Source organism: Miniopterus schreibersii, assembly GCF_964146895.1.
Source record: "Miniopterus schreibersii genome assembly, chromosome: 14".
Taxonomy (NCBI): Eukaryota; Metazoa; Chordata; class Mammalia; order Chiroptera; family Miniopteridae; genus Miniopterus; species Miniopterus schreibersii.
The window spans coordinates 56,258,856-56,286,249 of NC_138114.1; the positions used below are offsets into that span (position 1 = coordinate 56,258,856).

A 27,394-nucleotide genomic window follows, 5' to 3' on the forward strand; every position below is an offset into this window, starting at 1 on the left:
GGTTTAGGGAAAATTTATAGCTTTAAACGCTTACATTAGAAAGGAAAAGGAACTTTTAAAAAACTATGATTTGAATTTTCAACTTAAGCTAGAAAAGTATGAGCAAATTAAACGCAAATTAAAAACAAGGAATAACAAAGAGCCAAAATCAATGAAGCAGAAAAGATTCAAAAAGTAGAGAAAATAAAAATAAAAATTGTTTTTTTTAAAAGAATAGTAAAATTAATAAACCCCAATCAATTAATAAAAAAAATTCACATTATTATAACAGGAAGAGGGATTATCACTGCTGGTCTTACAGGCATCAAAAGTCAACATGGGAATATTATAAACAACTTTATCCTAATAAATTCAGCAGCGTAGATGAAATGTACCAATTAACGTAAAAATACAACTTATCAATTCTTTAATAAGGGAATTCGACTTCCAGAATGGCCATGTGGGGAGCTAAACACAGCCCCTCCCAAGTAAAACGGGGAAAACTTATAAATGTTTTAAAGTCTCTGGAAATAGTTGTAAGGGTATCATATAGCAAATGAAAAACTGTATGTTCAAGAAAATACACTAAAACTCAGGAAGAACAGCAGCGTCGGTCCCAGCCCAGCGGGATGGAGACTCGGCTCAGGTGGCTGCGGCCAGAGCACAGGGCCCGGCCCCTCCCTCTCCCCCGTTTCGAGTCCAGGGCAACGGTACCCTCCCGGGAGGGGCTGGCTGCCAGCACTCATCCCCCGGGGAGACCAGAGGCCACTGTCCCCCGCCAAGGCCCAAGTCCGAAAGCATGAGAGTCCTTCAGAGAGAACCTGCCCCTGTTCCTGACCCAGCTCCGGAGACCTACAGCTGCCAAAACAGCCTTGAAAAAAATGGAGCAAAGATGAGGGACCCAAGCCCCCCGAGTCCAGCACCTACCGTGAGGCTGCTGCAGGGACAGGCCCCGGCTCAGGCAGGCTCTTAATCTTTGCCAAGACACCAAAGTTATCTGACGGTGAAAGGAAAGTCTTTTCAATAAATGGTGCTGAAAAAATGACTATCAATACAGAAAAATGCAAACGTCAAACTCTGCTTCACACAGGGAACAGAAGTCAGCCGGAGAAAAGCCTACATGTAAAACCACCACCATGAAGGCTTTAAAGAAAACACATAAAGATACCTTTGAAACTGGAGGGTGGGGAGAGGTTTCTTAAATAGGACACAGAAAGCTATAACCATAAAAAAAAGTGATAAATTGCATTTAATCAAAATTTGAAACTACTGCTCATCAAAAGTCACCATTAAGAAAATGAGTGAGCTACAGATGGGAGAAAATATTCACAAAACACTTACTCAGCAAAAGGCTTATAAACAAGATATGAGGAATCTCTACCAATTATTAATCATAAATAGACAAAAACTGTAATGGGCAAAGGCTTTGAACCGACGCCGCACCAAGGAAGCCGTGTGAGCAGCCAACAGGCATCCGCCACGGGGGGGGGCCCACGTCAAAACCACACGAGATGCCACCGCACACCCACCGAAATACCAAACCAAGAGAGGCTGCGGACACCAGACGCAGGCAGTGACACGGAGAGCCTGGGATTCTGCTACGTCGCCCGTGGGGACGGAAACTGACACGAGCGTTTTGTGAAAATACTTGGCCGTTTCTTCTAACGTTAAACGCACCCCGAACTCTTACCCAGCCCCGCCACTCAGATATTTAGCCAAGACCAGTGGCAACAGAGTCCACTAAAGGAACTGAGCAAAAATGTTCGTAGCAGCCTCGCTGACAACTGAAAGAACTGGACACAATCCCAATGTTTACCAAAAGGAGGGCAGATAAACGGTTTGTGGAATATTTGCTGCCATGAAACATCTCAGCCATTAGAGAGGACGGACACGCATGACACATACTCAACAACGGGAAGACTTTCAGGGCCTCCTACTAAACAAAAGCTGTCGGACACAAAAGGCACCTGGTGTGTGATGCGCTAAAACAGGCAAAACTAAGCTAAAGTTAAAAAAAACCTGTCCTTTGGCTTTAAAAAAAAAAAAAAAAAAATTTTAATCCTCACCTGAGGCTATTTTTCCATAGATTTCTAGGGAAAGAGAAAGAAACATCCATCGGCTGCCTCCTGTGCGCACCCCGGCTGGGGATCGAACCCACAGCTTCTCGGTGTTTGAGTCGACGCCAACCCTGCAAGCCACCGGCCAGGCCAGCGCTGACCGTCTGAGGGGAGGAAACTGCCTGGAAATGGACGCACGGGGACTTTCTGGGGCTGTGGGAACGTTCTGCCTTGTGATAGGAACACGGGTTCACGGTCGGCCACGTGTCAGGACGGAATGGCAATGATGTGCGAGTTTCAACGTAAATCTTACCTTAAAATGCTAAAATGACAAAAAATTTGCGGTCATTATCGAATGTGGGTGGGAAACGGGCAGAGGAGACTAGGAAGCCAGACTGGCAGCTATTGCACCTGGAGCGGCAGGTTCGCTGGACTTGTTTCCTGTGTATATGTCTGAGATTTTTGTCATGAAAAGTTTAGGAAGACAAATGAAGAGGCACTAAGCTTTCATTATAACCTTTCATCCCACCCAGGTCCCCCCCCAGAAATCAAATATGGCCAAGGCTTTGAGGGAGAGCATTCTGGTTAATTAAACAGTATTCATTTCTAAAATATTCTACTTATTCAGACCGGGAGCCTGGAGAGTTGGATGAAATTTAATACACGAGTGACCGATTTCTCCCACATATTTGCCTAATTACCCTGGAACAGGGTTTCCTTGCCGGGACACCATGGACATTTTAGGCCACATAATCTGTGCTGTGGGACTGCCCCAGGAACTACAGGGTGTTTAGCGGCACCCCCAGCCTCCAAGCACTAGATACAAGCGGCACACCCCACCCCAAACTGTGTTGGCCAAACCTGTCCCCAGACGTTGCTCAAAGCCCCTGGGGGTGGGGACAGAGCTGCCCAGGCGAGAGCCCCCTCCGCCCAGAACAGGCCGCCTCGGCCAGGACAGCGTCGCCCCTGGGGGTGAGAGCTGGTTCCTGGGAGGACGAGAAACCTCAGACACCACAGTGTCCCTGGGGTCCCCAAAGGGCCACAGCCCACGATCAGACACAGTCTCTCTGTGGTCTTAAGGTTTCATGGTCGAGATGAGCAACTGGGAGAAAGTCTAATAAGGGAGAGGCGATGACGACAGGAAGGCTGGAAAACGGCACCGAGAGGCCTGGGTCCGCCTACAGCAATCACTCCTCCAGGGGCTTGGCACCCAAACCCAGCCTTCCTGGTGTTCAGGGGCACTCCATTTATACGAAGATGACCTAAGTAAGGGCGGCTACTTCCCGAACCCCAAAACTGCCCTGGAAGCAGAGCCGCAGGATAACACAGATCCGAGGAAAAAGCTCGGAGGGGCTCCTGCCGAATGTGATGACGCCCCAGACCTCATGGTGACCCTGGGTGCCCCCCAACCTGACGGTGACCCTGGATGACCCTGACCTGATGGTGACCCTGCATGCCGCTCGACCTGACGGTGACCCTGGACGCCCCCTGACCCAACGGTGACCCTGCACGCCCCTCGACCTGACGGCGACCCTGGACGCCCCCTGACCCAACGGTGACCCTGCACGCCCCTCGACCTGATGGTGACCCTGGACGCCCCCTGACCCAACGGTGACCCTGCACGCCCCTCGACCTGATGGTGACCCTGCACGCCGCTCGACCTGATGGTGACCCTGCACGCCCCTCGACCTGATGGTGACCCTGCACGCCCCTCGACCTGACGGTGACCCTGGACGCCCCCTGACCCGACGGTGACCCTGCACGCCCCTCGACCTGACGGTGACCCTGGACGCCCCCTGACCTGACGGCGACCCTGCACGCCCCTCGACCTGACGGTGACCCTGCACGCCCCTCGACCTGACGGTGACCCTGCACGCCCCTCGACCTGACGGTGACCCTGGACGCCCCCTGACCCGACGGTGACCCTGCACGCCCCTCGACCTGACGGTGACCCTGGACGCCCCCTGACCTGACGGCGACCCTGCACGCCCCTCGACCTGACGGTGACCCTGCATGCCCCTCGACCTGACGGTGACCCTGCACGCCCCTCGACCTGACGGTGACCCTGGACTCATTTCTAAGTTACAGGAGAAGCTGCACAAGTGGAGCTGACCCCAGACACAGGACCACCGAGTGCGCTGGTCGAACCAAAGACCTAAGCAGCCCGGGCCACACGCTACCACCCTTAAAAGGAAGGGAGGTGGTGCTTTTCAAGCTTCCCATCCACCAGCAACATCCCCGGTACAATTTCATTCATTAAATGACGCAAAACAAACGCATCCTGCATTTCCTCCGCTCTCCTGCTTCCCGTTTCCTGACGCAAGGGTCGGCCCCCCGCTGCCCGGAGCGCCACCTGTGGCCCTGCTCTTCTCCAGCGGTCTCAGAACCACCAGCACGGTACACCCCCTGCCACGGCCTGTGCACTCCCCGGACACGTGCTGCATCTTGTTTACCTTGGCGTCCCCAGCACAGTGCTGGCACCCAGTCCTTCAGTAACATCGATGGAATGACTGAGCCAGGACGCTCCCGAGACCTCAGCTGGGGAAAAACGACAGCACGGACACTGCTGTCCATTGAAGGCACTACACTGGGCCGTCGCATGTGCCGAGGGGCTAAAGACGACCCTGCACCTGGTCACGCAGGTGCGGCGGACGCTCACACTACCTGCAGCACCGAGGCACACGGAGGTCGAGGCACAGGGCTGACACCTGGGAGCAGGCTCCGTCGCCCCTCAAAGACCTTGTTTCCCACCACACCTGGCTGTACCTTGTTCACGTTACTTTTCAAAATATGTTTTTATTGGTTTTTAGAGAGAGAGGAAGGGAGAGGGAGACAGAAACATCCACGATGAGAGAGTCCTCGATCGGCTGCCTCCTGCACGGCCCTGCTGGGATCGAGCCCGCAACCCGGGCGTGTGCCCTGACCGGGAATCGAACCAGAGGCCTCCCGGTGCATGGTCGATGCTCAACCTCTGAGCCACGCCGGCCGGGCTCATTTATATTATTTAGTCTTTGCCTTAAGGCTGGTCCCTGCTCGAATATCTATGATCAGTGTGTGGGTGTGCGTGTATACACATGTATGCTGACACTGGTACACACACAGGCACACGAGTCCCTGCACTGAAGGGTTAAACTAGAGCGAACACTGGGCTGAAAAGCAGGAGGTCCCAGCGAGCACAGGTAATTCCTCACACGTCAGGTTCCTGAGTGGTACCGACACAGGGTGAAGAGTCACGTGTCACACCCGCCAAGCTCACAGAAGCAGCACATACAATGTTTGTAAAGGCCAGAGCCTCGTCCACAGGCCATCGCTCCCAGCTGAAGATCCTGTTTGGAAATGCGCCCAACGCTCAGGTACCCACACGGTTCCCGCCACCTGACCCCACAGGAGGCAACCGGGAACTCACAAGAGGAGTGGATGCTGGGGAAGCTTTTGCGGCCCTCGGACACCAGGTCGGGGTCACCTGTGCAGTGCATTTCTGAGTTCATCACTCCATCTGGAAAGCAGCGGTAAAAGAAATCGGGGCGAGGTCTACAAAAGACACCATGGACATTTTCAATATAAACGCTGCCGTTGCAAACGAGCCCGAGCCGACCCCCGCCCACCCCCGCTGTCCCCACCGTCCCCAGCTCCTCCTGCCACCCCCCCAAGCTCTGCCCCAGAGTCCCAGGCGTGATGGTAAAGCTTCGCCTCCGGGGTCAGAGAGACCTGAGCTGGACTCCTGCTCTGCTGCTGACTAGTGTCTGACTTTGGGACGATCGTGTGGCCCCCTCGAGCCTGTTTCCGTGTCTGTAAAAGGGGGAGGCCAACACCTACAGAGGTGAGGTCCTGAGGGTTAAGGCCACACAAGAGGACCCTGAGCTCAGCCTGGTGAAGCCTAAGGTAGCTCCTGCCTCCGTCTGGGGCTCTGCCATTTGGAGGCTGCGTCCAGGACCCAAGACTCTGGGCTGCCCACGTCCCTTCACCTTGAATCTGGACGGCCGGCTGTGCGTCCTCAGGCAGCAGGTCTCTAATTCAGGTCCTCTGACTGTCCTACTCTATAGAGACTGGCTCCCTCCCAGAGCCGCCGGGGGAGCAGGCGAGATACATGGAGACCAGAAATCACTTCCCAGGGGAGTAAGAGAAACTCGGATGCCAACCAATACTTCGTATCCCAGAGAAAATGATAAAGAGGTGATCTTACTTATTCTGGGAGGAGCCAGAACTGACAAGCGAGTGGGTGTCGGTGAGGCCCTGGGAGCACGGGATGGACTGGAAACGCCAGCACCCGCCTCTGCCCAGGAGGACGTGTAGTCGGAGGGCCCTTCCCTACTCTGACCTCCCGCCTCCTCAAACAGTGGGTTCGAAATTCAGAGAAGAAAGATCTGTGCTGAGGACAAAGCCCCAGGAGGACCACAATCTGAGGGAAAACCAGAAGAGCTCAAATCTGTCTCGGACAGCGTCCTGCGGCCAAGGCTCCCACACAGACGACCCCGAGCGTCTAAATCACCAAGGGTTTCTTTTCGGAACTTACCTCCCCACTATTAACTTAATCGTGTTTGTGCAGACTCCGTTCAACGCGAGCGCCAAGGACACGGCTACGAAAGAAAGCAGACAGTAAATAACCAGCTGGTTCCCAAACCGAAGTCATCGCCCACAGCACCACTCCTCCGTTTAATCCCTTACCGTGGAAATGTGGGCCAACACTTTTAAAAACAGAGGGAAGGCTCGGCGTGGCTCAGGTGAGCATCGACCTAGGATCCAGGAGGTCGCAGTTCGAATCCCGGTCGGGGCACGTGCCCGGGTCGTGGGCTCGATCCCCAGCAGGGGGCGTGAGGAGGCAGCCGGTCAGAGACTCATCACTCATGGTTCTCTCTCCCCCTCTCCCTTCCTCCCTCTGAAATCAATAGAAACATTTTTTTTAAAAAAACAGAGGAAGCTGGGGTGGCTAGTGTAAAATATAATTAGGACAGGACTTAGGACAGTGACTCTACAGGACTCCAAGTCCCTGCGCCGTGCAATTTATCTCTCCTCCTCGACTGACGTTCAGTGTTGCAGAGAAGCCCATCGATCACGCTCTGGCCTGACGTGGGCAGATTTAAGACGGTGGCACGCAGAATCTCTCTTGCTGGTAGCAGGAAACGTTCACTTTTCTATCTCCTTCTGGCAACCTTCTCAGACATCCTTCCCAACAGAGCGGCGGCTGCGACCCTTCTGCAGACGAGGACATTCCCATCCAGCAGTGATCTCTGGCTGACCCCTCACCTGCCGCAGCTGCCCCGTTACCAAGCAGGTCTGTTTCTGAGGCGGTGAGGCGCCCACACCCTCGCTGGGCTTTGAGAAGGTTGGGCCCAGGGGGCGCCTTCTGCCACCCAGAGCAGCAGGAACTTCTGGACACATTAAGCTTAAAATGCGCAGCATGGGGCTTTCTCCCAGCCACTGGGAGGGGATGTGACGGGTGAAGGACAGACCACCCACAGGGCGTGAGTGACCGGGTCACAGAGCTGCCCCTGCAAGGACCCTGCACCTGTGCTCACTGAGACCCAACGACAGGCAAGTCCACGTGCCCGCAGCTCAGACGCGGTGCTCACGCCATGAAAACCTCCCAGTGCCCATTCCTTTGCTTCGCTGAATGATACAGCGTATGAGCCACCAGTTCCCTTTGGCAAATACGAGCAATTCGGTACCAGCTGAGATTTATGCAGGAAAATAGCAGAGCAGGGACATTCTCGGGAAGGAGCTGCCTAGAGCAATGCACGGTCATCACAGGAGACTGATGTGCCGTGGAGCGGCCAGGTGGTCACCGAGGGCGGAGGCCACAGGGATGGATGGAGGGAAAACCTGCCTGCTTGCTATTTATTTATTTATTTCCTCACCCAAGGATCTTGTTTCCATTGCTTTTCAGAGAGTGGAAGGGGGGAGAGAGAAACATCGGTGTGAGAGACACACGCGGATTGGCTGCCTCCCGCGTGGTCCCCGACCGGGGCCGGGGATCGAGCCTGCAACTGAGGTACATGCCCTTGACTGGGATCGAACCTGGGACCCTTCAGTCCACGGTCCCACTGAGGCAAACCGGCCAGGGCAAACCTACCTGCTTTTTAAGTAAATACTTTTATTGAATTTATGGCGGTGACATTGGTTAATACAATTATATAGGTTTCAGGTATACAATTCTATATACACCATCTGTATATTGCACTGTGTGTTCACCACCCAAAGTCTCGTCTCCTTCCATCACCATTCATCCCCCTGTACCCCCTTCTACCTCCCACACACCCCTCTCCCTCTGATAATCACACTGTTGTCTGTGTCTATGTTTTATTTATTTTCTGCTTAATCCCTTCTCCTATTTCACCCAGTCCCTCAACCCCCCTCCCCTCTGACAGCTGTCAGTCTGTCCTTTGTATCTATGAGTCTCTTTCTCTGTTTATTTTGTTCGTGAGATTCCACATATAAGTGAAATCATGATACTTGCCTTTCTCTGACTGGCTTATTTCACTTAGAATAATACTCTCCAGGTCCATCCTTGCTGTTGCAAAAGTAAGATTTCCTTCTTTTCTATGGCCGAGTAGTACATCCCCTCACACCTGTCAGAATGGCCCTGACGACTGACAGGCCCTGAGGTCGCCCAGAAATGGCCGGGGACGTCCGGGTTCGGGGCTGGTCCGGCAGGCTCACTGCTGTGTTCCCCAGGGATCAGGCTTCCTATCCTGGTCCTAACTGGTCGTGTAAGAATCATTCCCTGCCCTCCTCCGATCAGAAAGCCCTAATCCCCGGTGCACCTGGGCTTCTCCCTCACCCAGAAAGGGCCCAATTCCGCTGCATCTTCATTTCCTCAAAGCCCAATAATTTACAAGCGCCCTTTAGCAGGGACTCTATTTTCAGATTTGCTACCTCACTGAATGTTAAGTCCACATAACACACCAACAACCAAATTCGTGTGACGGTTTCTGTAACTTTTATGTGTGGTGTCAAAAAGGAAACCTAACTCAGTTTTCCTAATAAAAAGCTGAAAACCTGACTACTGGGAAGTTCATTTTGGCTGCTAAACAATACAAATAGTTTCGGCTTTCTCTAAAAAACTGTCCTTTATTCAGCATTTGATTAACATGCAGATCAGAAAATGAACTTATTCCCCGAAACAGTGCACGTGTCCCATGCAGCTATGGCTGTGCGGGGGACTCGTAACGACGGGGTTACAGTCGCGAAGGCTGCAGCTCTCTTTCCACAGCAACAGCTGCTTAACCACCAAAATGAGCCTAAACTGAAGATGAGCTACGGAGCTTGTTTCTAATCTCCACTTTATTTTACAACAGGTTTTGCCCATTTTTGCCTCTAGCCAATGGTGACTGGTTCAGGGCTCTGTGGGGGGTGATTTCTGAACTTCAATGTGCACCGATTGGCCACAAAAGTGAGACTGGACAGCCAGCGGTGACCAAGTTTCAGACTAGCTTTCTTGTACACCAAGAGCTGCCCAGCCGCTGGGCCCAGCAGCACCCATCCCTGCAGGGAAGGACAGAGGCACCAGCCGCCCGCGAGGCGCTTCTCCCTGCGCCCTGGAGCTTCTGAGGACTGTACACACTGCTCACCCCGTTTCTCCCAAGCTTAACTTCACCAAGAGAAAAACCAGCCGGGCGCCACTGAGATGGTTTTAAATCTAGTGATAATTCAGTCCCGGCCCGGCCCCTAACCCGAGAACTGTGGATACTCTACCTAAGAAGGCTTCCTTAATTTCAGTCTTGTCTGTTCGCCGGATAATCTTCACCACGCAAATAACAGCCAGGGGCGTGAGGAAGGAAATTGCCTGGAAGAAAAAACAAACAATCCCTGTGAGGATCATCAGTGCCAGTTAGCTTCCCTCAGACCTCCTAGCCCAACCACCTCTCCGAACTCCTGACCTCGCACAGAGATGGGGGATTTATATCTATACTTAGAGCCTCCACACACTTGAAACACTGGAGGTCTGATTGCAGGTTGTAACTGATCTGTAATTGCTGGCAGCCGAGTTTAAAGTGGTGGTCTTTTAAACAGAGGGAATGGTCTATAATTACCATCACTCGTTTTTGCCACTAAGCCCCTCACGTGCCTCCCTGCAGAGGGTGGAAGAGCCCTTGGCCGCCCAATCCCAGCTCTCTGGCAACACGGGAGCCTGTGGGACTTGCTGAGAGCCCAAGAGTTCACTCCGCTTGCTGCTCTTTCGTTGAGTGTTCATTTCCTCGGCAAAGCAGGGACGAGCCCATTTGTATGAAGTTTCTCTCCCTCCTTCCCTCCATCCCGTCCCAGACCCAGGACACACAGACATGCAGTGAACCAAGCTGGTGGGGTTCCATAAAATCAGAGGGATTTCTTTCAAAATGCAAACATTTCCCATGTGCCCTATGAAAGCTCTGAAACAACCATTTCAGTCTCCAGAGGCACAAGGGCTGGTCAAGAGGAATAACCTTCCATCTCCGAGGTTGCCACCCACAATTCCATCACTGCTGGGTGACCAGGGAGAGCTTAACTACTTCCTCTGCCTCAGAAAGGCCTGGTGGCAATTCCTCAGGAGTCTCAGCACCAGGCTCGCGACCTGCAGGGCAGCCTCAGGCTGAGAGCTGGGCTCGGCTGGCTGCTCCAATGTGATTCCTGGCCCTGCCACCCGCTTGCTGTGCGGCTTTGGGCCAGGTCCCTCATCTCTCTGGAGTGCAGTTCTGCATCTGCAAAGTGTGGGCAATAGTGGCCCTTCCTCCCTGGGATGCCGGGTGGGAATCAGCGAGACCATCTTTCCCAAGTAATCAGCCAGATGCTCAGCCCAGAGGAAGCAACTGCCATCGGGCAGGGTGAAGAAAGAATGACCCCAATACATCCGCCGGCGACATGGGCGCTTGCCTGTTCATTCCAGAAGCTACGAGACATGAGACACTCCCCAGGGTCTGAGTCACACTGGTCATCTCATTGGCGGTCAGCAACTGACCAGCTGAACCCAGAAAGGTGGTCAGCTGAGCTACCTGTGGTGCCGAGTCTGGCAAAATTGAAGCTTATCTTCAAAGAAGACGGGGCAGGAAAAGCTCTTCAGTGGTTTCTAGTCTGTTTCACTGTAATTATTTGGGAACAACTCAGTGTAGCCCAGGGAAGCAGGTCCCTCCTCTGTCTAGCAACGTCCAGCAACGTGTCCTCCTCACGTGACCAAGCAGCACCCGTCAGGATTCGCTGCTGAACCTGAGCCTGACGGGCACTTGCCTCCTTTCCTGCAGGCAGCTCACCGCCTTCGGGAGGGTTAGAAAAGCAGGGAGGAAATTCACTGGGCTCCTACTGGAGAGAACGGTCGCTGGGCCACGAAATCGCGGTACTTACGAACATGAGGCGCGTGGGGATGTTGTCTGACTGCACCAAGGGGTTTTTGTACAACCAGATCTCCTCTGGCTGGATGACTCTCTGGAATGGATCCAAAAACTCTGTGAAACTGAAAGAAAACAAAAAGCTGCCTGAGGGCCGAGCTCAGCGGCTGCCCCTGGTTCCGGGAAGCAGCCCTCACACCCGCGGGGAGGCTCAGCCCTCAGGGCAGGAGGAGGGGGTGACAGCTGCCCTCCTGGTGGTTCTCAGCCAGGTCCCCCTGGGGAAACATGGAAAGAATTGCTGGACTTGGCAGCGTCCTCTGTCGTCACCTGCCAGCAAGGACCCATCTGGGCATGTGGGAATAGCTGAGGGTGACAGACAACGACCCCAGGAACCCGGGGCTCCAAAGGGAACTGGAAGCTGAGGTCAGAAAGGTGGCTCAGCAGCAAGTCTCTGGGATCAACATGGACTGAGCTGGGGCACCGCTGAGGGAGCAGCTGGCACCACCGGGGAGAACTGGGTTCTTCCTCCAGGTTCCCCCGGGGGCCCGGCCACCCTCTAGGCCACCAGTAGCGGGCAGAGTGAGAAGGAAAAGCCTCCAGGAAAGACAGGGTTGGGGCGGGAGAGACGCAGAGGAGACAAAGGAAGAACAAGGGGAAAGAGGGACATCCCGGGGCTGCTGTCGAGGAGCCAAACAGCTCTAAGCACCAGCTCACCATCGCTTCACCCTCCTGACCCCTCCCACACCCTGGGGCCCACAACACCCAGGCATGTGAAAAGTGGTCACCCCCAAGAGAAAAACGGGGAGGGGGCCGGGGGTGGTTTCCTTTGCGAGCTCTCAGCCATCAGGCCACCTCCCAGCTCTCCAGCCAATTCTCCACCAGGCAGACTCTGTTCAGAACAAATGTCCCGAGACCCAGGCATGCGCACACGCACACGCACGCACACACACGTGCACACGCACACGCACACAGACACCTGGGACGGCCCAGTGCAGGCAGCACAGCCACAGCGCGACCCTAGGCGAGTCTGAGGGCCTGACCCTCTCCCTTCCCTCTGCTCCAACACCTGCCTCTTGGGGAAAGCTCCAGGCACTACCGAGAACTGGGTTTGATACATCGCAGGCCACCCAGGTGACATCTTCAGAGACCCACTGATTGGTTGCCCCCCCCCACCAGGGCCAGGACTGAGCCTGAGACCCAGGTACACACCCTCAACCAGGAACCAAGCACTTGACCCTCGGGTGCACCGGCCGATGCTCTAACCACTGAGCCATGCCGGCCAGGGCAAGGCATAGTTAATTTTTAAAACTGCCATCTAGGAAGCCCACAGGCCTGGCTCTGCACACACTGCCCTCGGGCTGCGCCTCCCGCCCTGCCGGGGCTGCTGGAGGAGCTGCAGGGCTCCACGTGTAATCCTGTTAGGGTCGCCTTGTTAGCTTCAGACCCATCATTCCTGCCACGAGTTCCATGCATCTTGATTCTGTTATCCTACATATTAGCCGGCCATCCTGGTTTTGCGTCATTCTCAGATTTGATAAGCCTGCTTTCTACGTCTTTATCCAAGTTGCTGATAAAAACCTTGCACAGAGGAGGTCAGATCCAGACAGCACCCTGCCCCCAGCTGCACTCCAGATGCTCAGCCAATGCCAGTGCTCTCCGGGTGCTCTACTTGTTCCACCTCCAACTATGGTATCAGCCAGAAAACATTCTCCCCTTGTTCCCAAGGGAGGCACAGACTCAGTAACAAGAACTGTAGCACCTCCCTCACCTAGAACTCGAGGGTGAACCCCATCCCTCAGTAAGAACCAGCCAGCAATCAAAAACACCTCTGGGCATGCAGAATACTCTTGCACTTAAAACAGGAAAGCTATTCAGACCCTCGGGCTAAACCTATCAACTCTTATTTTATGCACAATGTTTACAATGTGACTATCTGTTTATAAGAGACATGCATTCCGCATAAAAACACAGGTAAGTTGGAAGTAAAAAGATGGAAGAATATATTCTGTGCAGACATTAATTCAAGAAAAGTAAGGTAGATATGTATTAACATTAGATAAAGTAGACTTCAAGATAAGGAACATTAACACAAAGATGAAACCTTAACCATGATAAAAGGTTCATCAGAAGACACTTATGAGCACTACCTGGAAACACAGACATAGGAATTTATTTCCAAAGGAAATAAAGGAGGGTGGCAAATTTTTTTTTAACTATTCAGTTAAACCAAGAGGAAAAGAAATATTAAAATGAGTACCACAAAAAGAAAAGAGTAAGTTGGCAGCAGTATGACAAAATATTAGTTATTTCCAAGAACAGTGAATGCTTTGATTACCCTAGTTTGACAGAGGCAGTGTAGCTCCACATTAAAAATTACAAGTTAAAAAGAAAAACAGAGCGAGACTATAGAGGATTCGAGTAGCACAGCTGACTTGCTTTAATATATTTAGAGCTCTGTATCCACCAAACTACTCATTATGCCCAAGTATGTAAACTTACAAAAACTGACTGTGTGTGTGGCCAGAGGATCATAAAACAAAACGCAGACATCGCACAAGCTGGTCTCTGATCTCAGTACAATGAGACTGTTTCAGCACCATAATTATCCCACGTTGAAGAGGAGGGAACTGAAGCACAGAGAGAGAAAGAGACCCACCCGAGGTCACAGAGCTGGTAAACGGCAGGTCAGGGTCTGGCACCCAGGCACCCAGGCACCCAGGCACCCAGGCACCGGAGCCGGCGCTGTAACGGCTGTGCTGTGCTCCTTCCCAGGGAGGAGGGGCCGTTTTCCCTCAGATATCTAACTACGCTCTCAAACTACAATAATTAAAATGTATCCTGAGCCACCACCGGGCAGTCAGAATAGAATTCACCTGCAATCCCATGGACACGTGGAAGTTTGTGCCTGATGGAGACACTACGGAGAAAACGGCCTCTTTCAACAGCTGACAGACCATGAGCAAGAAAAAAAGTAAATCCACCACCTCATTCTATAAGTAAATTCTTATAATTAAAGAACTAAAATTATAGAAGTATGTAATTCTAGGCAATACAGAAAAATATTTCAATTTTAGATGAAAAAGGACTTTCTAAATTGGACAAACGGAAACCATAAACAAAAACACTGATTCACTTAACCACATAAAAATTAAAATGTGCACAATAACAGAAATTGCAAAGAAACGTAAGTCAGTCGCAGACATGGAGAAAATACTTGCAATATATAGAAGAAAATATTAATACCTTTAATGTATAAAGCACTCCTACACAAAAGTAAGGTAAATTTAAAGATCCAATGAAAACATGAATAAAGGGAAATAACAGATACTTCATTAAAAAATACAAGTTGCCAATACCTGAATGAAAAGATGCAAACGCTGTATTTCCTCCCATGGCAAAAATATAAAGTAAACATGAACGATATCGGCATTGCCAGGGATGTCGGACAAAGGACACCGCGTGCTGGTGGAAGGTATGGACACCCCTTTGGGCAGACAACTTGACAGTGTTCATCAGAATTTAAAACACATGTGGCCTTTGGCCAAGAAATTTCACTGGCAAAAGTTTATCCCGATGTTTTAACAGGTGCCCTACAAGGTATGCACAACTGCAAAACTATTTGTTACAGCAAAAAAGGGTAAACACCCTAAAATCCCACAAACAAGGTAACACAGTGGACCACCACACAGCCAGTAGAAAGAATCAAGTAGATCTACAGACACAGAAAATATCTCCAAGACAAATTAAGTTAAAAAAATGTTAAACTATAGATAAGATGTGTCCTCAGCTTTTTTATTATATAGAAATGTGTGTTGGAAAGTTTAATTTAAAAAAGTAAACAGAATAGAATTGGCAGAGAAAGGAGCTTTAAGAGTTCAGGGAGCCCTACGCTTTTTGTATTGTTTTCATTTTCACAACTATTTTATAACCTTAAAATTTTTTTAAGTGAGGAGTAACACATTCATTTCCATTACATTTGCTTGTGTGTACAACTTTCTAATATTTGCCCCAATCAGACATATTTCGGAGAGGTGCAATTTTGAGGTATATTTTCGTATAGTGCTCTTTTCTTCATTACATCATAAAACGTCACTGTGTTTCTTCATGATTTTCAAAATGATTATTTTAGTAGCCATATAGCATTCTCTTTGTGTCCATAATTTACCAAGCCATTCTTCAAAGGCTGACCATTGGAGTTTTCATTTATTTTTATTTGACAAAAATACTAACTTTGCTTTGTACAGAACACACCAATGAACATCTTTATACAGGAAGATTTTTGCAATTGTTACATTAGTGCCTCTTCTAAAAATTTTCTTCTAAAAATTCTAAGTCAAAGGGCAGGACTAATTTTGCGCAACACTGCTCTTCAAGGGGGCCATTCACAATTCACCGACGTCTTCTAACCACATCTGCTCCACCACAGTCTTGCACATCCTGGGAGTTCATCCTGACTTTTTTTTTAAATCCTTACCCAACGATATGCTTTTTACTGATTTTTAAAGAGAGGAAGGGGGAGAGAGACAGAGAAACATCAATCGACTGCCTCTTGTAGGCACCTTGACCGGGGAGGAACCACAACAGTGGTAAGCGTCCCAAACGGGAATTGAACCCACCGCCCTCCGGTGCTCTAGATGATGAAGCTCCAACCAACTGAGCCACCTGGTCAGCACTCATCCTTACTTTTTGACTTTTCTCTAAATATTTTAGTTGATATAAAATATAGGTTGATTTCTGACCCAATTCTCACTTCAAACATTTCTAAGGCAATCAAAAGGAATCACCCAGTGCCCTAACTGAGGATATTTTATTCTTTCCCCAAACAGGAAACATCTATATTGATTTTTCTGGTTATGAATGAAAGTAATAAATTTTACTGTAAAATAGTTTAGACCGTAAGTAATATAAAAGAAAAGCAATTATTACAAAATTCCATTGGCTTGAAATAACCATAAAGATTTTTTGTGTGTATTGTCATGGACGTTTTTCTTACAGAAACAGACACAGCTTAATTTGGTTACATTTCCACATTACAGCAGCGTTATGCACCGTTCTGTGACTGGCTTTTATCACTTAACAGCAATTTATGGATCTCTTCACAACTCATCTGCATAATTAGTTTTAATGGCTGCATAGTCTTTTCATCACAGCACATGAAAAGCTCCTGCTAGTCTATACTCAGGGTCGCTGTGCTGTGCTGAGACGCACCCTGCGTTTCTCCGGAATCACGGATTTAAAGCGATGTTTTAGTTACTCGCACTGTGTTAATTCCCTTTCGCGTCCGCTGCCCATTTCTGTCTGAAGAGCTCGTCTTTATCTTACTGACTGGAGTCCTCCGAGTACCAGGAGCCTTAACTCTTCACCCTGTGAATCAGGACCACAGTATCGCCTCCGGGGTTGCAGAGATTAGACCACCCGAGGTGCCGCGTACCGGGCGCAGAGCGGGCACGCAGGAAGGTAAACTGCGCCCTTTCCTTCCCCCACCTCGCCCCCTGCACCCAGGGTGGAGAGGTCAGTTCAACATACCTACACCTGTGTGCACACCGGCCCTTCCCCGTCCCTCTCAATTCCTCCCGCTCTAAAATCCATAAAAACATATCCTCAGGTACGGATAAAAACTAAAAAACAATCCAGGAAAAAAAGTCGCATAAAACAGTCCACACTGTGTGACTCCATGTACACGGAGGGTGGTGAGACCCTCGGGGGGGACGGGCCTTGGGGCGGTCCTCCGGCCAACTGTACAATTACAAATCCCGCACTCTTCCTTGCCTTTTTTAGGTGGAACTAAGTGAAATTCCCATTGTTTAGGTCAAAACAGTCAAATGCCAGCAATTTCAGGTGGGTCAAACTAACATTTCAGTAAAATCACGTTTCTAAAACCCTTTGGTAAAGGAAAAAGCAGCACCTGGCAGGGACGGGTCGACCGCGCTTTCCTGAAAACCAACCCAAACGCTCCTGCGGCCCTGACCCGGTTTCCTGCCTCTTTCTCCTTGGTGGAGACAGAATAACTGGCGTCCCTCCCTCTGCGAGACACCTTTCCCTGCCACATACCGAAGGATGGATGCTGACGAAGCCGCTCCTGGTCTCCACAGCCCCAGCTCTGCCGGAGCCCACCGTCCCCGCGCTCCCAGCCACCCGCACCTCTGCGCCTTTAGCTGAGTGAGGAGGACACATGGCCTCTCGTGGTCCTGCCCAAATTCACCTCCTTGCTCTGAACCAGTGTGTCCGGTTCACTCACAGGACACCAAGGTTGTATTTCTTAAAGAAGCAATATTACTAAGATGATTTTCATATTAAAAAAATCACTATCGTAGAAAATTAGAGTTAGGGAGCTTTTATGAGCCTTGTGTGGGTCATAAAAGGCATCATCTTCATAACTAATTGCGGTAACGTTACCCACAAGGTATGAAACTCATGACCCTTTCGGAGTGTTATAAGCATTTATGGCTCTGTGGAAAAACCTCATCAAGTCTCCAAATTCTGGCTACAGCTGACTCATTTTAAAGTGGCAGGTACTACTTCAAACAGAAGGATGCTCCGACAGTGTGGGGCTGGGACACCCTGAAACCAGACAGCAGGCCTCCCACCCGCCATATGGTTGGCTCAGCTCACAATGAACTCAGGGCACATGACACACCTCCCTCTGCGGCTGAAAGAAATCGGTTGAAATATACTTAAAGGAGTTTATTATTTTATAGAAACCCTGAAGTAAATCATTTGTAATAGGAATATCATTAGCTCCCTATAGCATTTCTCTTTACATTATGAATTCATCTTAATAAAATGATAACAACATTACAATTTGCTGAGCACACACAATGAGCTGAATGCTCCCTCGTTTACTACTCACAACCCTGACATTCATGGGCACCGTCAATATTCCCACTGAACAAATGTGGAAAAAAGACCCGAACCGGATAAACACTTCCGTGAAAGGCTCACACAGCTAATATGAGGCAAAACCAGGCTTCGGGCCCAGGGACCCAACACCGAAGGCCACGCTGTGACCGCTACACGCACGGCCATCTGAGACAGCACATGTCCGCAGCAGGGAGTCACAAGAATGGGGAGAAGACACCTTATGTTTGCTACGTGTACCTCGGCACTTCAAACACCTCATCTAATAAAACCCAATGAAGTTAGAACTTTTCCCATTTCCCACGTGAAAACACTGAGGTCCAGAGAATTCAGGCAACTTGCCAGTTAGTGGCAGAGTGAAAATGCAGACAGACCCACCTCGCTCTGAAGCCCATGGACATTCATTACGCCACTTTGCACAGGATCATGGCAGGCGTGTTACACAAAACAGACTCGTGCCACAGCAGCCGATCAATCCCATACCATAGTTCACACCCATCTCCTTCCTCCCACTGAGTCCGCTTCCAACAGCTCGATGCTCGGGGCAGCGGCCGAGCTGCTTGTCATCCAACCACAGCCTCACACTTGCCACCGACAAAGGGCAATGACAGGCCACCAGGGGGATTCACCCTGCCTCAACCTGATGGTGACACCTGTCATTCCAACCATGCTCCATGCAGCCCCACCTAAAGGCCGGGGACTGGGACTGGTGGTCTCCTGTGGCCAGAAAGGGGAGAAGGTCCAGAGGAGACCCTCAGCCACAAGAAGATACAGACTCACATCAGTGGCCCCAAACACAGCGGACAGAGAGCATCTGGTGAAAATGCCAATTCCCAGGACTCCTGGCCACACATCCATAAATGCTGGAATGACAGCTCTTCCTACACCTGACTCCAGGCTGAGCACGTGCTTTTCTGGAGATCACGGTCATCTCAGAGCATCGCTTTTAGGACGTGGTCACTTTCGCTCCAGTCTGGAAACCTGGTGTTGGACATGTTCTATTCTCAGTGGCCAATGGCTTTGGGATGGGGGTCAACTGCCTGTCCGAATCCAGGCGATGTCTCTGCTATCAGCATGTGTTCAGATAAGTTCCTTCACCTTTCCACACCTTGCTTTCTTTATTCATAAACTGGACAGAACCTAGAGTGTCCACTCCGAGTGAGACGAGGCTTACACGAGAAACCCCACGGAGCATCTTCGGCACACAGTAAGCCCTCAACGGACCACTGCTGGTTGCTGTTTTTGCTGAAGCAGTTCAGCGAGGTGACTGAGAGTCCGGCTACGCAGGGGGCGCATCGAGGGTTAGACCTCAGCACCCTTATTAGCTCTGTGACGTGGGCAGTTCTTTAATCTGCCTGAGCTTCAGTTTCTCCCCCATAAACAGAGATATCAACACACCCCCTTCGTCGGTGCATGCAGGGCTAGCGCATGTGCGGTCATCTTCCTTAGTGCCTGGCACGTGGTAAGCCTGGCACATGTGGTAGCTACTGTACTGGCAACAGGAGGACACCACTGGTCTTCAGGGCTGCTGGCCAGCCACCGTGTTTCCGCACTGACTTGCTCAACCAGGCTGACTTCAGCATCCGCAGAAAAGTTCACAGACCCTCTCTTGGAATGACGACGGCCACAGGGTACAGGAAGCTCCCGGGCTCCTGCCCTGCTCTGCCCACAGTCCACACGCAGGGCAATGGGGCCTCTGGACCCACCGTCCACAGCGCTAAATGCAGGCCCCATGCTGCATGCCACACTTCCACACTTTGATTTTTCCTAAACGTTGCGTCTCTCTAACCAGTTTACTTCCTGCTCGGCTACGCATCACGTTCCAGCTCCGATTGGCACTGCTAGTTCCTAATTTCCTTTCTAGTGACCTGAAGTTCTTAGGCAGGACTGTCCAAAGGCACTGAGTGCCCCTTGGGGCGCCTGTGAGGGTTGCCTGGAGAGCACCTTCCTGGAATCCTGAGTCACCAAAATCTGGTCTACAAACCCAAAACTGGTGCCTCAGGTGAGCCAGGGAAGCTTTCACCCCTACCACCTGTGGGTCCCAAACGCACTTCATTAGCGAGAACTCAGAACCTGCGTGAGCATCCGGTGGTGGGGGTTCCTGCCTCATGCAGAACAAGTGTGGTCAGAGAACAGGTGCATCCACAGGTAACATTTCCCCAGAGCACAAGTGTGCAAAGCAAAGTGTCCCTCCAATAAGACTATTCTCTTACCCTAGTAAATAAATAGGGTGGAAACACCAAGCAGAGCCCCATGAACTATATCAGCTAAGTTAGACATGGCAGCGAGAAATTGGATTCTGATTGCGAGAGGGACTTTCCAAACCTACCCAGGTGAGGCCCTGCGGCTAAGACTACCATCTTCCTGAGCAGAGGTGGGTACAAACCACCAAACCTGGTCATCAGACCAGCGCTGGCGAAAGAAAGAACAAAACTTCCCCCAAAGTCCACCTCCGTCATCTCGCCAGACGCATATTTGAGAAAACAGAGGGTCATCTGTGCCTGTGAGCCTGAGCCTGTCACTCTGGGAATTGTCATCGCCTGCTGATAGCAGCTCTGAACATTCAGGATTCCCACCCAGGGGGTCTCCGCCAACACCGAGCTGGTCTGTGCAGGTAAAGGAGCCACAGATGAAAACCAGGGCATCGGCCAAAAGGCCATCAATGCCCACGTGTTTCCCTTTGGGTGAGAGCAGATCCCCCTTGAAGTAGTTAATACAAAGGGGACGTTTGGAAAGAAGACTATAAAACTGGCAGGTTTTTACATAACATCCTAAGAGGACACAAGAAGCACATCAACAATAATTACCAAATGCTCAAAGCCGCTGCACAGTTACATGTTTGTAAACATCTCGTAAATGTTTGAGGAAACTTGAAGGAAAACCTGGAAACAATATAAATACTACCAGGCCCGTTCTCACTCTGAGAATTCCCAGCGGCAGTAAAACCAGGCAGCCTCGAGCTCACCTCCCGTCTCTCAGCACCACCCACGGTCGCCCACAGATGCTCAGTTCTACCGGACACGTTGCCATTTCCGTCACAGAATCACTTCAGAGCGTTTAGCCTCTCTGCCCACTGGGAACTGTGCCCACTGGGTCCCACGGGAATCACTAGTTTTAATGTTCCCTCCAAAGGTAGAAAAACAGTGAGAAGAGGGAAGTGTTTTCCGCTTTCCCAGAGGCGCCCAGACCCGCTGAATGGCACCAGTGTTCACTGAAACGGGGGGCCTGCCTGCACCTGGGGGAGCGCGGGGCCCTTTCTGACGCTGTGAATACACGCTCTGGATGAATGTCACCCCGAGCAACGGAAAACATGCAAGAAAGGGCATTTCTTTCGGTGTGTGCCCGGGCTGCCCAACAGAAGTCCTCTCACAGCCTCCACCTGCCGTCCTGCCTGGGCCCGGCGGGAAGCCGGAGGGGGGCCTCCAGTCTGGCTCAGTGCGCGGCTCACACACAACCCGCAAATCCAGAAAGTTCCTGCAACTTTAACATTTAAAATGTGTCAGGAAACGGCCACGGGCAGAGGCGAGAGGGGAGGGGGACGGGCGCAGGGGCCCCGGCGGGGGTCAGACGGGCGGAGACGCGGAGGCTCCTGCTGCGGGGCCCCAGGGAGGCCCCTGGGGGCGGGCGCCGGGCCACCACCGTCCGTGCCACAGCTGACCCTCCTGCCTCCGAGACCTCCGTCCAGGGACCCGACGCTGCAGCCCAGGGGGCACCTCGCTGCCGTCCCCGAGGCCCCGCCTGCAGCCTAAGCGCCACGGACTCGGCACAGAGCTAGGGGCGCACGGAGCCCACCCCCGGGCTGCGGGGGGCCCCGACTTCCCCGGCCCCCGACTTCCCCGGCCCCCGACTTCCCCGGCCCCCGCCTCCCGGAGCCTCCGCAGCAACAGCTTCACAGCCGGGGCCCCGCAAACGCCTCCTGGGGAACCGCTCCCCGGGGCCCCGGCGCCAAAACCAGGGACAGGATGGGCGGGAGCCGGCGGGGGGGGGGGGGGAGGAGCGGGAGACGAGCTAGGAGCCCAGAGGAAAACGCGCCCCAGGGCGCAGGCGAGGCGCCCGCCTAGGGAGGTCCGGGTCCCGCGGGTGCGGCGCCGGCCCCGCTCCCCTCCCGGCGCGGGAGCGGGTCTCGGGTCTCGGGTCTCGGGTCTCGGGCGCGCGACCCGGCGGAGGGGGCGGGAGGCGACCCGGAGCGGCCCCCTCGGTCCCCTCGGTCCCAGGGGCTCGTCCCGGCCGAGCTGGGGGGACCCGGGATCCAGGCCCCGGCGGGACGCGGCGGTGCAAACAAAGTTGGGGCGCAGCGACGCTCGGTCCGTGGGTCCCCGCGCCCCCCGCGTCTCTACTTACACGAAGACCCCGAAGAGCAGGGCCCGCACCCCGATCTCGATGGCCAGCTCCCGCATGGTGCCGGCGAGCGGGTCCCGCGGAGGCGGCTGTGCTCCGGCGGCTCCGCAGCTCGGCCGGCGCGGGCGCGGGGACCCGGGGCGAGGGCGGCGCGCGCCAGGCCGGGCGGGGGCGGGAGGCGGCGCCGGCGGGGGCGCGGGGACGCGGGGAGCGCAGCCGGCCTCCCGCCTCGGCCCGCGCTGGGGACTCCGCGGCGGCTCCGAGGCCCCGGCCCCGCGTCCCTGCGCCGAGCGGGCGGGGCCCCGGGGACTCCCGCTCCCCGAGCGCGCGCCGCCCCCCCGGGAGGGAAGCCCCGCCGCCCGCGCGCCCTGCGTCCCGCCGGTGGCCGGCCCTGGGCGGCAAGCTCGCTGGCCCTCGCCGGGTCCCCGCGTCGCCGCCCTCGCCCGGGGTGCCCCCGCGTCACCGCCCTCGCCCGGGGTCCCCCCGCGCCGCCCGCGCGCGGCCCTCGCGCCCCCGCCCCCGCCCCCGCACCACGTGGCCTGTGGGACGGACGCGCCGGGAGCCTCCGGAGCGCCGGCGGCCGCGCCCTCCCCCTTCCCGACCCGAAATCGTTTTTCTAGGAAGTTTCCCTGGACCGCGCGCGGGCTCTGCTGTGCCGCCCGCCCCGGGCCCCGCCCAGACGGAAGGCAGGGGGGCCTGGCCCCTCGCCCGCACCAGGACCAGGTGGCCCCTGGGGGGACAGGGTGCCTGTGGGTCGCGCGCTCACAGCAGAATCTGTGCTTTACGGCAGGTCCCTCTTAAGGACGGATAAGCTTTGCTCCCCGCGAAAGGGGCTGAGGCTGGCACGACTGGTCTCACGAACCCCAGAAGGCAGGCAGCCACTGCCGTGCGTGTGGAGGTGACCGGCGTCGGCAGCTGTGCAGCCGGGAACAGGCACCGAGCAACAGAACCCTGCGGACCCCCTGTGGCTGCCCGGCTGGCAAATGGGTCCACAGAGTGAGGGCCGGTCGGGTGGGGCAGCCCGGCCTCAGCGCCAGGTGCCCGCCGGGCACCCCCTGGGTCTGTCCTCTGGAAGGAAGCCGGGGTCAGAGGTGCCCGGCCTCAGAAACCCTCCATCACAAGCAGCAGCAAACACGTCGCCCCTTGGCCGAAACCCTGCGCCCGCAGCTGAGGTGTGAGGCTGATCCTTGAAAAATCACTTCACGGCGCAGACGCTCAAGTAAGCGCAGCGTCCCGCCGCTCTCCCGGCTGCACACGTCTCAAAGTGCCACTTGGGAAAACCACCCGTGTTCCATATCCAGTTATGGGCCTGTCAAGTAAAGTACCCCCATCCCTCCATAGTCACGTGTCTGCCGCTGGATTTTTTAAATCCCCAAACGGTTTCTTCGGTCCGGTATGATGATCCCATGTTGACCAGACTGGCTATTTTCAAAAGCCAAAGCCACCTTTGGGGAACACCGCTTTGCAACAATTTCATATCATCTCGTTTCCAAAGGCTACATTGTATCTCAGCGGCACCTCCCTGGCTGCGCTTGAGCCTGACCGGGGAATAGGCGCCCGCACGGTGACCCTTACCTGCAGAGACCCAGGCACCCGGGCTTCCCGGAGTTACCTGGCATGGACTTGCTGGTATGGCCGAAACACCAAGGATCCCAGAGGAAATTCAGAAGAGGTCATCAAGTTCAACCGGTACATGAATATCTTCCATGATGGTCTCAATAAATGTCTGCCTTCTTGAACGCCTCCGGGGATGTGGAACTCACTCACTGCTCATGCCATTTCTGGAGAGAGCTATGCTTGTTGTTTGAGTGGAAACAGACTTGCCTGCAGCCTGCATCCATGGGTCCAAATTGTGCTATGTGGACCAACCACAAAAAATTTAATACCTGTTCTTCTACATTATAGCCCTTTGATTGTTCAGCTGGAAAGAGAGAGGGAGCTGGAGGGGGAGCTGCAGGTGGGAGAGATGACCCTTGTAGCTGGTGTTTGGGGTATAATTGTGCTGATTGGGAAACTCTTGATCATAAATCATCCTTCAAAAGTATTGAGAGTGGAAAAGGGACAGAGCCCTAAGCTAAAGTTGGTTACTAGCACCAGGAAGACATTGGGAAGGCAAGTCTCAAATGCTCACTACACACACTGCCCACCACGTAGACCTCAGTAAAAGGTAATGGCCATTAGAACGGGACCTTTTTTACATTCACTGCTGTGTCCCATAGAAAAATACCTGGCACAGAGCAGGTACTCAGTAAATATTAATATTTGTCCTATGAACATATAAATGAGTGATCCTCGAGCATTGGGAGGATCTGGTAAATATGGTAGTACATGATTTTGTTTTGCTCTGCTATCCCTTTGTCCAAACAAGGATTTCAGGGAAGAGTTGGGTCCTCCACGCCATCCACTGCTGAGCCTGTTCTTGTTCAACCACCTGTCTGAAAGCCCATTTGCCACTTGAGCTTAAAACAGACAACACATGTTATTTTCTATCAAGATTGCATCTTGGAACCCAGCTTCTAGAAACATCTTTCCATTCTTCATTCTCCCTCAGAGAGACTGAGAAGGGTCTACGGCGGGATACAGTGTGTCTGGAGGAGAGAGATGGATACACACGCACCTGGACACAAGGGCCCCCGAGGGCACTGCGGGCGACCGATAGGCCTCTGGGTTTCCAACGCTGTTAACCAGCAGCAAGTGTACAGTCTTCAGACCTGGGTCTGAAGCTGCCTCCCTCTGGGAGCAGAGGCTGCCTGGCCTGACTTTCGACGACCAACTTCTCCAAGCTTGACTTCCAAAGTTATGGAGTTTTCCAACCATGGTGTGTGTGCAATGCCGGGATTTCAGGGAGTACGAAAAACCCCATAAATTGTTTGTCAAGTTTGGGGTATTTTTCTGAGAAGAGGAGACACAGTATTTATCTGACTCTCAGAAAGCTGGCATCATGCAGATCCTGAGATTTAAGCTGATATGGACGAAAGCAGAGATAAGATTTGGAGAAATCAGACCCCACTGACTTGGAATGAGGCCCTGAGACAAGCTGTGCCTGAAGCTACTAACACTTGGACTTCCCGTTATATAAACCACTACAGGCCGGGTTTGGGTTAAGACAGTTTGGGATTCTTTTTCCTGTCTCTGAAACCTGATTGAATCATTAAAATCTATTACATCAATCACAGAGTGTTTGCCAAATATCTCCCGTGTGCTAAGCACCACTGAGGGATATGTGGGAGACTATCCAGCTGCAAGAGTTTAGTTAGGAAAGCAAGATCAACACCCCCAAAGCAGGAAGCTAATGACTCAGGGCTACGTTAAGTGGTATGGACACATTGCCCTGGCCAGTGTGGCTCCGTGGGCTGGGCATCGTCCTGTGTGCCAAAGGGTTGTGGTTCGATTCCCGGTCAGGGCACATGCCCGGGTTGCAGGCTCAATCCCCAGCAGGGGGCGTGCAGGGAGCCCATCCATGTTTCACTCTCACACTGATGTTGCTCTCTCTCCCTCTCCCTCCCTCTCTGTCTTAAGTTCAATAAAAAAATCTTTTAAAAAAATGGCACAGACACTGGGAAAATAGTTGAGAGTGGCTATTCTGCCCATCCATCAGCCGTAGAATAATATTCCGCTCCGGAGTGACTCCCGCCCTCCTCGGCCTCCAGCGATCACACGCGTGACAGGAACTGTCAGTGGAGGACAGTAGGGGAGGGTGATGTCACCAGGACACAGCGGCCCCTCCCCGTTTCACCTGGAGCTCATCTCCTTATTTAATTCACAAGTCTGTTTTATAACTTTCCAGGACACAAGATGTTCTGACACTTGAGTAATAAGTGATATTCACACAATGTTTTCCCCTTGTCAACACAAAGGGTGCTAATGAGAATGGGCGTCGTATCTCCCTGCTCCCCAACCCTTGTCCAAGTAGTAAAGTAACAACCCCCCCGCCCTCTCATGTTACAATCATTAGAACTAAACACCAACAACATCCTTAATAGATGCAGGGAAAAAGCAAAATGAAGCTGCCAACAGCCCGGAAAGTTTTCTTCAGTCTTGTCCTGCAGTTGAAGCAGAGGGTTAATAACAGGCCAAGGCCAGGGGCCCCCTCTAGTCACCAAGAGCCATCTCCAAAGCAGGGGCTCCTGGGGCGGGTGGGCAGGTGAGCGGATCAGCCACTGGTCATGAACAGAAATACCCCAAAAAGGATAGACCTGCACTAGCAAAAGGTGCACTGTTTTTATTGCAAACCCTTAAAGCTTCAATTATTAATAATGATAAAAATTAGGGGAAGCTGAACGTCCATGGGAGACAGATGCTGCATGTTCTACCCATCGAATGGCTTGTAAAAACAGGGAGATGATTGTATATGATTATTCATCAGTTTTATCAGCATTATGTAAACAAAAAGAAACCCTATTTTAGGATGAGAAAGTCCCTCATTTTCAGCGTTTCCTTCTCTGTGCTGTGAGGAGCAGTTACTGAATTTGTGGGGTGATAGAGGAAGAGCATGTGCTTTGCATTTAGGTCCATCAGGACTTGAACCCCAACTCTGCCCCTCCTTCACTGTGTGACCTTGGGCAAGTGACCTAACCTCTCTGTGCTTCAGTCTCTGTAAATGGTGATGGTAATTGGACTCGCCTCTGGGGGCACTGGGGGCGCCCAGTGGGATGGAGCATTTACGGGCCTGAGTCCAGTGCAGGGCACCCGGCCGGGGCTCAGGGAAAGGAGCCGCAGGTACTGTAGGCTGAGGAAGGGAGGGGCAGGCGTTTCCGAAGACTTCTTGCCAAAATGTGGTGGTTTCCAGTCAGGCTCTGCTTCAGGGGCTACAGTCAAATGGATATAGTTTTAACATATATTCCGACCTCTTAAAAAACTGTAATA

The 27,394-nt window shown here is 52.6% G+C and overlaps 1 protein-coding gene across 4 annotated transcripts in view; it reads right to left on the minus strand.

Moving 5' to 3' along the window:
• PLPP4 (phospholipid phosphatase 4) overlaps window positions 1–22,882 on the minus strand; it is a 44,587-nt gene extending 21,705 nt beyond the window's left edge. Inside the window, exons 1-5 of one of the 4 annotated variants that reach the window (XM_081158483.1) lie at window positions 22,532–22,864; window positions 11,349–11,457; window positions 9,729–9,819; window positions 6,550–6,613; window positions 5,443–5,567 (exon numbers count right to left, since the gene is read on the minus strand). In XM_081158483.1, the coding sequence (XP_081014609.1) occupies window positions 5,443–5,567; window positions 6,550–6,613; window positions 9,729–9,819; window positions 11,349–11,457; window positions 22,532–22,587 (445 nt within the window). In that variant the 5' untranslated portion in view covers window positions 22,588–22,864. Of the gene's footprint in view, window positions 1–5,442; window positions 5,568–6,549; window positions 6,614–9,728; window positions 9,820–11,348; window positions 11,458–22,531 lie in introns of those variants that run through there. The other 3 variants (XM_081158482.1, XM_081158484.1, XM_081158485.1) reach the window with 3 other exon arrangements.
• Between the last annotated feature and the right edge of the window lie 4,512 nt (window positions 22,883–27,394).